Genomic DNA, 14,266 nt, shown 5'->3' with positions numbered 1-14,266 from the left:
ATATTATGTGGGAAAGGACTTTTTGAATGCAGAATTGGGAACTAATCCCAGGTTTGTTCGGCGTAGTATCTTTGAAACAAAGCTGGTAAGGATGGGGGCACGTAGGCGGTTCTAAAATTAATATAGTTTCAGATCCTTGGCTCCCTTGTGGTGAGAATCTGAGAATTAGTTCGAATCATCATGCCTTGTTAAATCAAAATGTTGTTGCTCTTATGATCACTGATTGTTTGGCCTGGTTGTTGACTTGGTGCGTGATTTGTTTAATACAATGGACACTCAACTCATCTTAAGTATTCCCTTAAATTCAAGTCGTATTGATGATGTTTGGTTCTGGTCTTTTGAGAGCTCAGGGAATTTTTCAGTGAAAAGTATGTATCGGCATTCGCAACAAAGAAAGGAAGATGATTTGCAGCTGGTGGGATCTGATTTCTGGGGTAAATTATGGCGTCTTAAAGTTCTTCCAAAGGTGAAAGATTTATTGTGGAGAGCTGCCTCGAATTGTCTACCAACTAAGGTACAGCTGCGGCATAGACATGTCAACATTGACTCCATTTTCCCTGTGTGTTCCTTAGATAGTGAGATAATATTACATCATCTGGTGGAGTGTTCTTTTGCTCGGGCTTGTTGGGTCAATACGAGACTCGGAGTTACAATAGATTATGCTAGAACTTTCACAGGTTGGCTTGCTCTTGTTTTAAAGCTTTTGAGGGGAAACAAAGAAAGATCATAGCCATGACTTATTGGGCTATATGGGAGGTAAGAAATGATTGTGTTTGAAAAGAGAAAAGTCCAAATGTGGCTGTTGTCACTCTTTTGGCTACAAGAATGTTGGAACAATGGAGCAAGGCGCAAGATAAATCATCTCAAGTTTTCACTGTTGCATTTTTGACAGCAGCTGATGGTGCTGAATTGTGGAAAACACCAGCAGCAGGGGAAGTTAAAATCAACATAGATGTAGCTCTTTTTTATTTTATGCTAACAGGTATAGCTTTGCTTGTATTGCTAGGGATGCATCGGGCCATGCTTTGGAAGCCATTTCCTGCTGCAAACAAGGCACCGTGACTCCAGAATTAGCAGAGGCTATGGGCGTGAGAGAGGCTTTAAGTTGGCTAAAGAGGAAGGGTTGGCATCGGGTTACCATTGAAACAGATTGTCTTATTGTGGTTCAAGCTCTTCGTAGTCCACTTCCTATGTTTTCCTATTTTGGAAGTGTAATTTCAGATTGTAAGACGTTATTGAAAGATGTCAATGATGTGTTTATTTTATTTGTTAAACGATCTGACAATGGTGTTGCTCATACAATTGCTCGAGCTTCATCTTGAGTAGCTAATCGTGTCATTAAGAGTAATGAATTTACTCATGATATTTGTGATGTAATCATGAAAAAAGTTTACTAATAAAGCTTCCTTTAATTTCAAAAAAACAGTTCAACTGTTTAAGTAATCTTAAATGTTGTACGTTATAAGTCCAATTTTTTCGGGATTATATTAGATTTTCCCCCTCTCTCTTTCTTTCGTGTACAAATCAAGAAGGTAAAATGAAATAAATAAACAATGGATCGAAGGGGCTTTGGTTCATATCCCAAATTGTCGTATATTAGTGAGAGATGATCTCATATCCACGTGTGCATAGAAACATATAAATTTATATACATAATGTACAATAACATCAGCCATATTGACTTGAAAATAAGCTGAAATTAAGCAAAATTTGAACACTTAGTTGTACAAGAACAAATTGAGGAGATAGAGCATGAATCAAATTCATGCTTTATTTACCAAAAAAAAAAAATCATGCTTTATTTCTCAGTTATGACTAATGAGGTTTTAGAAGAAAAAGAGAAAGGTTTCAAATTGACCCCACTTTGATTGTGCTGCAAAAAAGATTGATTTTAGGGTTGATATTGAATAAACCTCTCCAATGGTTGAATGACATATCAATAAAATATATACAGTGGAAATCTAATGGATCACCACTAGGCACTAGCCTCCTTTACAGTCCCCATGGGCCATGACATCTTCAAAATCTAAACCATAACTCCACTTTCTAATGACCTCATTAGCTTTATCACATTATTCTTCTCTGTAAATAATAAAATATAAACATAAACAATTAACTAAATAATATAATAATAAGAGATGGGGGCTTTTGTAGAAAAATGGGGATCCCTTTTTTATTTTTTTAATCTTTCCCTTAATGGTTGATGACCCTAATCACCATTTTAATCAATAAAATAAGTAAAGCAATTTGCTTGTTATAAATAAAGTACTATGGTATATACCTCTCAACCAACATTTTATTCCATATAATAGTGCAAAAGAGTGATCGCCAATAATGTTTCCTCATATTGCCTCATTCTTTTCTAACATTTTTATTATAAAATAAAATCTTTTCTGAACCAGGCAATCATATTGTGAAACGTCTTCCCTAGTTTCTTAAAGTGTTGCTATTGATTACGTTTCTTCTACTTCATTATGTAAAAATAATATTAAGGCACATTGCAACTTGTACATTAACTAACATTTTATATATTAGATATAATTTTAAGTGATGTAATTAAGCTTTTCAAAATTTTTACCATATGACCATTCCATTACCTTTTAAATTGTAGTTGACTCTTTCTTATATTGAAGATTCAAGAGTAAGAAGTTAGTACTGTTACAACAACATATACATTATTATATGTGAAAAAAATTAAAAAAAAAAACTTATTTATAAAAAATTGTATATTTTTTAACTATAAGAAATATATTTGTGTTTTTATATACAAATATATTAATTTAATTTAACAGTCTTATTATTAATTGATTAATCTTATGATGATGGTATCACGATTTTATTATATTATATATGCATCAATGGTAATTATCATTGTTAAGTATTAATTTTTGACTAATATATTGTAACAACCTTTCATGATATTATTGTGACAATAATAATAAATATTTATTTTTTATTTTCTTATTTTAAAAAAACTTAAATATAATTTTTTTAATACTAGATAAATGTTATGTGGCAAGTCACGTATGTTAATTTTATTTTAGTTTTTAGTTTTTTGTAATATCATAATTTTAAAATTAATAATATTCAATGTAGTGATAATTATTAAAATTTGAAAGCATAATAGTGATTTAAATAAAAACAAAAATTATTATTATACTTTGTAATAGTAATTTAAAAAAAAATTATTCGTCCTAAACTTATCTTCGGAATTAATGAAAATGCTCATCTGGTTAAACTATCAAAACATTCAAATTTAATTTAAAATAATATTTAAAATTTAATTAATTCTAAATATCAAAATTTGAAAATAATTTTTAATAAAAAAATAAACAATATGAATAAATTTATTATTAATTGCAACACTTTAGGTGGATTAATTATATTTAGGTTTAACTAACTACATGGATGCTGACCCTTTACGTGGCAACATCTAATAATTTATTATTTTTTTATCTAAAAAAAAAGTCACCCAATAATTTCTCATAAACCAAGAATTCAGTTATATAGCCACATTTTATATAGAATAGATATACTAGATAGATGTTACGTGTCAAGTCACGTATGTTAATTTTATTTTAGTTTTTAGTTTCTTTTAATATCATAATTTTAAAATTAATAATATTCAATGTAGTGATAATCATTGAAATTTGAAAGCATAATAGTGATTTAAATAGAAACAAAAATTACTATTATACTTTGTAATAGTAATTAAAAAAATTATTATTCATCCTAAACTTATCTTTCGGAATTAATGAAAATGCTCATCTGGTTAAACTATCAAAACATTCAAATTTAATTAAAAATAATATTTAAAATTTAACTAATTCTAAATATCAAAATTTGGAAATAATTTGTAATAAAAAAATAAACAATATGAACAAATTTATTATTAATTGCAAGGTTTAACTAACTACATGAATGTTGACCCTTTACGTGGCAACATCTAATAATTTGTTATTTTTTTATTTAAAAAAAAAGTCACCCAATAATTTCTCATAAACCAAGAATTCTGTTATATAGCCACATTTTATATTTTAATATATTACTGTTTGTAGTTTTGCATATATATTTTTTATTTATAATAAATCATAATAAAATAAAGAGATTTTTTTTATTTTTACACTTCAAAATAGTTTTTTTTTTTTGCATTTTTATGGAAATTCACATAGCAACCCACATAACAACTAACGGAGCAACCTAAATCGCAACCAAAATCAACATAGCAACCCACATAGAAACTATCGGATCAACTCAAATCGCGAATTTACGATGTTAATATTCGCCAATCGCGTGCGGGAATCTCCTCGAACCAAGATATCTCATTGTGTTAATGAAGGGCATGCTTTGCCAAACCATGAACTGCTTAAGTAAGCGAACAAAAATATGGGGCAAAACTGTCCCCATAATTTAGACATTAATAAAGCTATAACGTCCTCAAACAACATATCAGAAGAGCTGGAGATTTAGTGTAATGACTGCTTTAGTGATTTGGATTAGAAAAGGCAATTAGCACTAATTTCTATTATTTTATAAGTATTTGTGAATTAATTATTTGTGGACCCCAATATTTAGAAATAAATATTAGAGTTATAATTTTTCAATTCCGGAAATTTCATTAAACTCTAGGGGTATTATTTGATTAATATGTGAAATATGCAAATTTTGTAATTTTTGCTCTGTGACAACGGAAAATGCGATGGATGGCTAGTTTGATAAAATGGGTAAGTTTAGAACCTTATTTCTTAGTGGAAAATATTTTAGAGAAAATAAAATATTGGGATTAAGCGGGGTTATGGAGTTTGACCATTTTACCCCTAGCTTTTGAAAAACCTTAGTTTTGGGTTAAAGGGCATTTTGGTCATTTGGTTAAGTGGTGAGTTAGGTGGCTGCCCAACCTTGTGACACCTTGCAACTATTTTCTCAGCCAAGGTTAAGCGAATTAACCCATTATTCATGTAGAAAGAAAGAGGAAAATTAAAGAAATTAAGAGAAATCAAGAGAACCCTTTTCTCTCTCTCTTCTTGTTCGTGCACCTCAAACCAGGGGAGAATCAGCAGCTTCTTCATCTTATTTTCTAGGGTTTTAACCTTTGAATCAAGAGTAATTGGAGTAGGTAAGTTCTTGACTTTCTAACTTGGTGTTTTTACGTTTTAAAATTGGTTTGGTTATGTAATTTTGAAGATAGGGGCTGTTAAGGTTTAAAGTTTGTGTAATCTGATTTCTAGGTTGATTTTGAATTGATTTTAAGCTCTGGATATTAGTTTTAAACTATGGTGAGGGTATTGATCAAGCTTGAGCTTTGAAACTCAAGTTTAGGTCTTTAATGGCATAAATTGTTTTGGTATGTTTTTCTGTGAAATACTGGTTGGATTATATTGTGTATACCCTAATTAGGTACTCTGGAAGGTTTGGTAACATTTGGTGGAGGATTGAGCAAGAAATGAAATTTCTTGGGTGAACTGGTGCAAAACTGGGTAACCGGTAACCGGTTTTACACGTACCTGTAAAACCGGCTAGCCGGTTTTGGCAGGGTTCCCTGTGCCTTTGATTTTCTTAATTTTTGTCTTTTCAGTGCCGTGGTTGGGTGTTTCCCTATTTCCAGAGTTAGAGTAACCTATAGAAAGTATAACAGAACCTAGGTGTTTGGTTTTGGGTTTCCCAGGATTAGGGTTTTAATCATGTAACTTACCCGGTTTCAAAATTTGATTAGGGCATCCATCTAGCACGAGACTTTCCGTTTAGGTCGGCCAGCACACTTGAATTCGGAAAGAAGGTAAGAACTGTATATAACGTGTGATATGAGATATATTCATGCTGTATGTAGGATTGTATATGTTTGGGTGATGTCATAGCGACACAACTATTGTGTCGGTTCAGCAGTACCGGCATCGTACTGGTTAAGGGTGATATTCACCCCATAAGGTATGAATTGGTGCTATCATAGCGACACAACCATTGTGTCGGTTCAGCAGTACAGGCATCGTACTGGTTAAGAGTGATATCATGGCCAATAATACTTTTGGATGCTATTGATGCTATCATAGCAGCACGATCATAGTGCCGGTCCTGCAGTACGATCATAGTACTGGTAGTGGGTGATATCATGGTCAATAGCACAACTAGTATTGAACGTTCTTACTCATCTGTTAAGCCTTGTAAATAGGTGTATGGGCGCCTAGATACAAGTCGGTATTATATGATATGTTATATGCTTTTCTTACTGAGTCTATCGACTCACAGTTCTGTTTCCACGTGTAGGTAAAGGAAAGGCGAAAGCTAAACATGAGTGAACCTGAGCTAGGATGGGATTGTACATGTCAAAGCAGCGCGACCTGGAGTGTTCGGTCTCAGGACATTTGGGGATTATATTTTGTAGTCGCTGTGTGACCTGGATTATATGTATTTTGAGATATTAAGTTTAAAAGTTTGAAAACGGGATCCCGGCACTTGTAAATATTTTAATATATTATAAAGTTTAATATTTATTATCAAAGTTTTAATTTGACACGTTTTTCAAGAAATTTTTTTGATTAGCAAAGATTGCACTATAATTGAAAAAGTACTGTAGCGTGCTTTAGCATTAGGGCGTTACATTTAGCTTGTAACACTGAAAAACTACCTGAAAGGTCACAAAACAACAACCAAAAAATAAATTGTATTAGAATATCAATCTTCAAAGAAAAATAAATATATCAAAAAACTAAATTCTTAGACTCTACCGCTTGATTCAATCAAGTAAAACATAAACTAATAGAAAAACTTAAAAATAACTAGCCAAAGGTATTACCCTTTGGCTAGTAGCAATAAATCAATTAAATAATTAAACACAGATATAAATTATTAATACATTATTGTTTATTATTCTCACGAAATATTTTTATAAATAAACATATATTTATAATAAATCATATAAAATTGACAATAAATATTTATACTATAATAAAAAAAAAAGTATGTTTATTATATTAAATTGTTTGTTATCTATTACATTTTTATTTTAAAACATATATATTTATTTTTTAAAAAAAAAACTTATATTTATAATAAATCGTATATTTTATAATAAATATATTATAAAATAAACATAAAGTTATAATAGATCACATTAAAATAGATCATAAACATTTATATTATAATAAAACAAATATTGGGGTTTTTTAATTATTATTTTTACACTTTAAAGCAGTTTTTTTTTTATATTTTTACAGAAATTCACATGGCAACTCACATAATAACTAACGGAACAACCTAAATCGCAACCAAAATCCACATAGTAACTTATATAGAAACTACCAGAGTAACCCAATCCATAAATTAAAAAAAAAAATACAAGTTGAAAAATAATATATAAACTAATTTCTCAAAAATATTTAATATAGTTATTGTGTAAAATTATTTATTATTTTTCTTATGTTATATTATTATTAAAATATTTCAAAACATTACTAAAATAAACATACGATATTATTATATTATAAACATAAATTATAATAATTTAAGCATTAATAATTTTATTTTATTAGTATAATAATTTTATATAATTTTATTTTTTGTTTAAATTACTGGTTCTTTCTTAAGATCAACTTTTTCATGAGAAATGTACTTCAACTAATATTAATAATTATTATGAGTATCAAATAAGCATTTAAAGGCCACACTTTAATTCCCTCTCTTAATCTTTAATCTATATTTAAAGGATATGATTTATTATATATAAATATATATTTATAGTAAATTTAGTAAATATTACATTCACTTATTGAAATATTAGTTTTTTTATATGTATTTTTAAATTGTTTGAGTTTTTATAACTAAGTATTTTTTCACATTTTTTTTATATAATAGTTTTGTTGTACACTAATAAAAGAAGCCTACTTTTTAACCCTAGGCTAATTATTTGGAATCCATTCATTTTTATTTCTATTTTTATTTGATAATATTATTATACTAGGTAATAAAATTGCGTTTTGTACGGTATAGACACTAATGTATGTATACATGATGCTTTATAGTATTACATATTGAAGAATAATGAATTACAATAATAATATTAATAATTTTGTAGCGTGTTATTTGTTTAAAGGCTAATTAGTAATTTTTCTCCCCGAACTTTGACCTGTACCAAATCATGCTCCCTGAATTTTTTTGGCCGTGAAAAATTCCCCTTGAACTATTGAGATTGTTAGATTTAAGGACTTTTGTCTAATTTTAGTAAAAAAATTCTAACATGGATGAAAGTTCAGGGGGCATAATTTAGTACATATCAAAGTTTAAGGGGCATGATTTGGTAGATATCAAAGTCTATGGAGCATAATTTAGTACATAAACAATTATTAAAATAGTAAAATTGAATGAAATTAGACAAAAATCCTTAAATTTAACAATCTCAATAGTTCGAGGGGAATTTTTAACGGGCAAAAAAGTTCAAGGGACATAATTTAGTACATGTCAAAGCTCAGGGAGAAAAATTACTAATTAGCTTTTTTTAAATTAAGTGAAACATAAAAATAAAAAAACAAAACTATATAAATAAATATATATTTTAAAAATATAGGGACATATATATGAAGAAAAATATATGTAAACTTCACTTTTTTTAATGATAACTTTATACATAAAAATAAAATGTAATAGAACAATCCACCTCATAATACAATTATTTAATTTTTTAATTTTTTGAATATATGTTTATTGAATAAATTGAAATAATATCAAAAGTATCAAAACTTTTTGTCATCTGCGTTTTCGGTATTGGATGTGAATTCCAAGTCAGTACTTAAGATTCATCAGTAGAACACTCCTTAAAAGAAAAATAGGTCGAGCTCATTTTAATACATCCCTCCGGACACATATATGAGTTTCGTATTCGTAAAGCCCTCCGCATTCGGCGAGTCATATCTAGAAGCATGTTCAGTGCCACGAGACTAGAAGGACAAGATAGTACGTTCTCGAAAGACCACTTCTACCAAAATAGCTTTCTGCATCGGTCAACACGTCTGGTCAAAGTTGTTGACCGACACAAAAGCCAATACTCAATTTTTTGCTTCGGTTGGTAACCGACACAAATAATAATTAATTTGCATTATATATCTCTCTGACACTAAAACAAAAATCGACGCTAAGGATAATTTTTTTTTAAAAAAAAATTATACACATATTGCATTAGTTATTATTTGATGCAAACTACCTAGGGCTATTTACAAAAATATGGGAAAATAAAGATAAGTTTTGATATATATGGCATAAAAACTTAATTACACTAAATATGACATTTTTTTAAAAAACTTACCAATATGGGAAAAAGTCTTGAGGAATGCCATAAAAAACTTTAAATTTGTGTTTCTTTTTATTTATTTTTTCTTTTTTTAAAAAATAAAATACTAAAATAAATAAAAAATAATCTCAACTATAAATATTATTTTTTTTTACAGAAATTAAACTTGGTTTTTTTTTTTATTTAAACTACTATTTTTTTTTCTTTATTTTTTTGTTAAAAACTAATTATTTCATTAAAAACAGCAGAAAAAAAAAAACCAGTTTCATCAACATCATCCTGAAGAAAAAACAATATAAAAAATTATAATCTAAAGATAATATAAACTTTAAAAATCAGTTTCATCAACATTGAAAGAAACTATTAATTTCATTAAAAGAATAAAAAAAAATAGTTTCATTATGTTATTAGAATTTTTTTTCAAGTTACTTTTTTATTAATTTGTTTCTAGGTTGGAAACTTACACTTATATTTTGTTATTAAATTATTGGTAGGCATTATGTGTTGTTTTGATTATATTTGTGATTAGTATTTTTTTTTTTTGTATATTTGTGTGTGTGCATGTTTTTATTTGATTGTCTGATGAAACTGGTTTCAATTAACTTTATTATTAGCATTTGTATTTTGTTATGATTTTTTATAACGTCAAAACTAGTTTCACATGTCGAAACTGGTTTCACAGGTTTTAACTGTTCTGTAATGGGGCTGCTCAATTTTTATGATATTATTATATATTTTTTAGTTTGTATAAAACCAGTTTTATTATTGTATGATATTTGAACAACAATTTTTATTTTATTTTAATTAATCAGTTTCTGACACACATATTATTTTATTATTTTCATAACTGGTTTTTTTAAGTAACTAGTTTTTATAACTAGTTTTTTTATTGTTGTTCATAATTGAGTTTTATTCAATTTTTTATTAATTTATTTCAAGAAACTAGTTTTTATTTGTTTGTTTTTATTTTGGTTGTTTTACTAACTGGTTTCTCACATTCCACTGTTTTTTTTTTGTTATTCTTTTATGGTTTTTATTGCACTTTTGTCTCTTTAATTTATTTTGTTTCTTTTTTTTTTCTCTTTGATTTTAATTTATGATTCTCTTTGTTATATTTGTTGCATATTGTATGTTTAAATTAACTCTAATTTTTGAGCAAGCAAATAAAAAATTAAATGCCAAAATAAAGAATGAAGTTAAAAGTTTGATTATTAGGTATTGATATAAAATTTATATGGTCGAAACTGGTTTTTAAATTTAGTATCGTTAATTTGTAAAAGTTTAGTTATTAGGCATTGTGTATTTTTTATTATGTTATTGATGAAACTTTTTTTTTTTTGCCTCTTTTAATGAAATAATTCGTTTCTTTTAATATTGATGAAACTGGTTTTTAAAGTTAGTATCGTCTTTAGATTGTAATTTTTTTCATTATCTTGTTGATGAAACTATTTTTTGTATTCTTTAAATGAAATTATTAGTTTCTTTCAATGTTGATGAAACTAGTTTTTAAAGTTTGGATTCTTTTTAGATTATGATTTTTTATATTGTTTTTTTTTTTTCAGGATGATGTTGATGAAACTGGTTTTTTTTCTGCTGTTTTTAATGGAATAATTAGTTTTTAACAAAAAAAAAAAAACAAATAGTAGTTTAAATAAAAAAAAAACAAGTTTAATTTTTGTAAAAAAAAATGAAATATTAAAATGTACACTTATTATATATATTAAGAGAAAAAAATTAGGTTGAGAAAAAAAAATTAAAAAAAAAAAGAGACACAAAGAGAAATTAGAAAAAAAAATAGAGAGAGATAAGCGAAAGAAAGAAAAAAAAAAGTAGCAACTGACTTAAAAGTTGAAAAGAAAAAAGAGAGCCAAAATTGACTAAAAAATATATAAAAAAGTCAAAAAAAAAACTTTTTGAAGTTTCAATAAGTAAAAAAGAAAAAAAAAATTAATAAAAGTATAAAAGTAAAATGTTTTTGTCAAATTAAAAATGTAATGTTTGAAAAAAAATGTAGTATTTGGTGTAAATTTTTCAAATAAAAAGAAACTCTAAAATATAAGTGTAAAATAAATTAAAAAATAAATAAAACTAATTAAGCTAAAATCAAAAACATAAAATATGGGATTGGATAATAAGTTTATAAAAATATGGCATATCAAATACCATAAAAAATCTTAAATGTGAAGAAATACCATAGAAGAGTGGCAAACCTAAAAATGCCATATTTTCTAACTTTGTTATGAAATCCCATATTTCATATAATTTTCACAACTACCTATGCCTCATGTATGCACCGAAACAAACTACTTATGTGTGGGCTTCTAACTGACGCAAAATATTCTTTTTTTTTTGGACAAACAAATATTCCTTTTGTTAATAACCCCAAATTGAACCCACACCAACATTCCATTCTCCTTTTTATTCAATTTTTGATTGCCTCCGCCCTCTCTCTCGGTGGTGAACTGCGTGTTCCCTCCTTCCGCCTCATCTCTCCTCTTGAATCCCTTTGTGCATGAAAAGCTCTTGTTTGGCTCTCTTCTCTCGAGTGTGGACGGCATTGATGACCCTCTTTCGGCTCAGCTCTCCTATCTCGTTTGAGCAGCGCCCGCTTAGCTCTGACTCTCTCTATTAGTCCCTCTCTCACTCTTCCATATGTAGATTTTTACTTTGGGTTTACTAGCAAAAAATAACTCAATATCCAGGAATATAAATGTGTTTTGTTTTCTCAAGCTAGCATTTTACTTTGGGTTTTATGATATAAATTATTATTTGGTTTAATCTGTGACAAAATTTATTTTCTGTGTTTGTGATATAGTAGTTCTATATTATAGTGGTTTTATATATATAATCACCTTCACACTATAAATATATGTACAAAATAATAAGATAAAATAAGAATCACTATCTTTATATATTAAAAGTGCCTATCTAACGGCAATTCTTGTTTTAACAGAATATACTTAAAATTAAAAGAATATTCTGTTAAATTTAACGATTAGGTTTGATCTCCCGTTAACAAATAAACCCAATAATTAAACCAAAAAATTAAACAATCTTTTAAATATTAATATTCTCTTTTTAAATTAAAAAAATCATATTAGCCACATATCTCTCTAACAAACCTATCTTAGGAGAATATTAATAATTCTTTTTATTTATTTTTTTAAAAAGAAAAATATAGATAAAATGTATAGATAAATATATATATGTGAGACTGTATATGTAAGAGAATTTAATTAAAAAAAAAATAATATAAATAATTACAGAAGGAGCAACTCATTGCTATCCGGAAAAAAAAAGATTGATTGTGTTGGTTTAGAGATTTTTGGGCTTGGGCTTAAAAAAATAAAAAGAAGATAAAATGGGCTATAATTAGTATTTACCTTATATGTTTGTGCATTTTTTTAGTTTTATTTTTAATTTTACCACCAAGAGGAGAATGTTGAAAAATATTAGAATATGAAAATATTATTGGTGCTTATTAGTAATTTGCAAAGAATGTGAAAGCCTATAAATATATAATTGTGTAACTATTATTAGATATGAAATGAGATAATAGAACTTTTTCAATTAGAAGATTAATGTACATTTTACTATTAATAACATACATTATTATAACACAACTATGGAATATACTGACACATATTTTATTTTTATAAAACAAATCGTTCAAATAATTATACTATTTTAATTATTAATTAAAATAAAAAACTAAAATATTAAATAAAACTAACACTACGTGGCTTGGCACGTAACAATCACCTAGTATATATATATATATATATCAATAAATATTGAGTCATGGGAATTATTACAAAATTTCAAAATTAGGAGGAATGAATTAAGTATAGAGCAGTAATTAGATTAGTAGAGAGTATCATAGTTTGTAGACTGTATTAAGAATCAATCTTTTGTCAGCCATTAGATAAGATTAGTAAATTTTTGCTTTATTTTGGTGTTAAACTAAGAAAGATGGTTTTAAATAATTAACAGTTTAAACATATACAGAATAACAAAGAATATGTAATGGCATTTTTATTTAATAAAATAATAAAATATTATTTATATATCATAAAATAATAATAATACAATTAAATTCTTGCCACGGAACGAATTAAATTTGTATACATCTTTGAATGATTTGATGTTACTCTTATGTAATAAAAAGAGTTTCGTTATATGCATGCAATTTGATTACTCGACAATGGTTTGAGCTTCCTAAGATTTCTCAAGTTCTTAATAAATATACAATGAAAAGAGATCTTCAACCATTTAAAGGAATTGCTAGATTGGTTTGTCGGCCAAATAATAATAATAATAATAATAATATATGCAAAGTTGTGATAATATCTATTCTATATAAAGTGTGCCTATTCAACTGAAATTCTTAGTTTATAAGAAATTCATGGGTAACTTTATTTTTTTTATTTAATAAAATAATAAAATATTATTTATATATCATAAAATAATAATAAAACAAATTCTATTAATATTTGAACTGATATTTAACAAATTTCAACTCATATATAATCACAACTATAGATCTATATATAATCACAACTATAACTCTAGAAATTAAAAATATATATATAAAATAAATTGAACTTTAAACCGCATATACAATTAGTTTGTTGAGAGAGATCAGAAAAAGAACGAATTATATATGGAATTTTTTTTTACCAAAAAAAATGGACAATCCAGTTATATGCAGACTCGGTTAGAATGAAAAGTGCAAAATAAAAAATTATACTATTGTCTCTGTCGAAGCAAATGTTATCTTCAATTATCAATAATTTAGAAATTAATTTTTAATTTTCTTTTTATCTTACACACATTGTGTTTCCTTAAGTATTTGAACATCAATTTTTAGTTTATTGTTGGATTAACTTAAGAACATATTTAAATTATCAAGCTTTTTTAAACACTAATATATTGCATTCGGTATTTACTTTTTATTTATATTAAAAATAAAATGGTTTATTATTAAAA

General features: G+C 26.7%; 1 protein-coding gene across 1 annotated transcript; it reads left to right on the top strand.

Annotated features, from left to right (window-relative positions):
• Positions 1-268: 268 nt before the first annotated feature.
• LOC115694989 (uncharacterized) lies at positions 269-1,322 on the top strand. The gene is made up of 3 exons (XM_030622090.1): positions 269-677; positions 782-911; positions 983-1,322. Exons 1-3 carry the CDS (start codon positions 269-271, stop codon positions 1,320-1,322), a joined length of 879 nt encoding a protein of 292 aa, XP_030477950.1.
• The last annotated feature ends 12,944 nt before the right edge of the window (positions 1,323-14,266 follow it).

Source organism: Cannabis sativa, chromosome 6 (assembly GCF_029168945.1).
Source record: "Cannabis sativa cultivar Pink pepper isolate KNU-18-1 chromosome 6, ASM2916894v1, whole genome shotgun sequence".
NCBI lineage: Eukaryota > Viridiplantae > Streptophyta > Magnoliopsida > Rosales > Cannabaceae > Cannabis > Cannabis sativa.
The sequence above is the reverse complement of the archived record's forward strand: the minus strand, read 5'-3'. Positions and strand labels throughout refer to the sequence as shown.

Coding starts and splice junctions, on each gene's coding strand:
- LOC115694989 (XM_030622090.1), top strand. CDS start 269: ATGGACACTCAACTCATCTTAAGTATTCCCTTAAATTCAAGTCGTATT. Junction 678..781: donor TTATGCTAGAACTTTCACAG/GTTGGCTTGCTC, acceptor GTGTTTGAAAAG/AGAAAAGTCCAAATGTGGCT. Junction 912..982: donor GCAGCTGATGGTGCTGAATT/GTGGAAAACACC, acceptor TTATGCTAACAG/GTATAGCTTTGCTTGTATTG.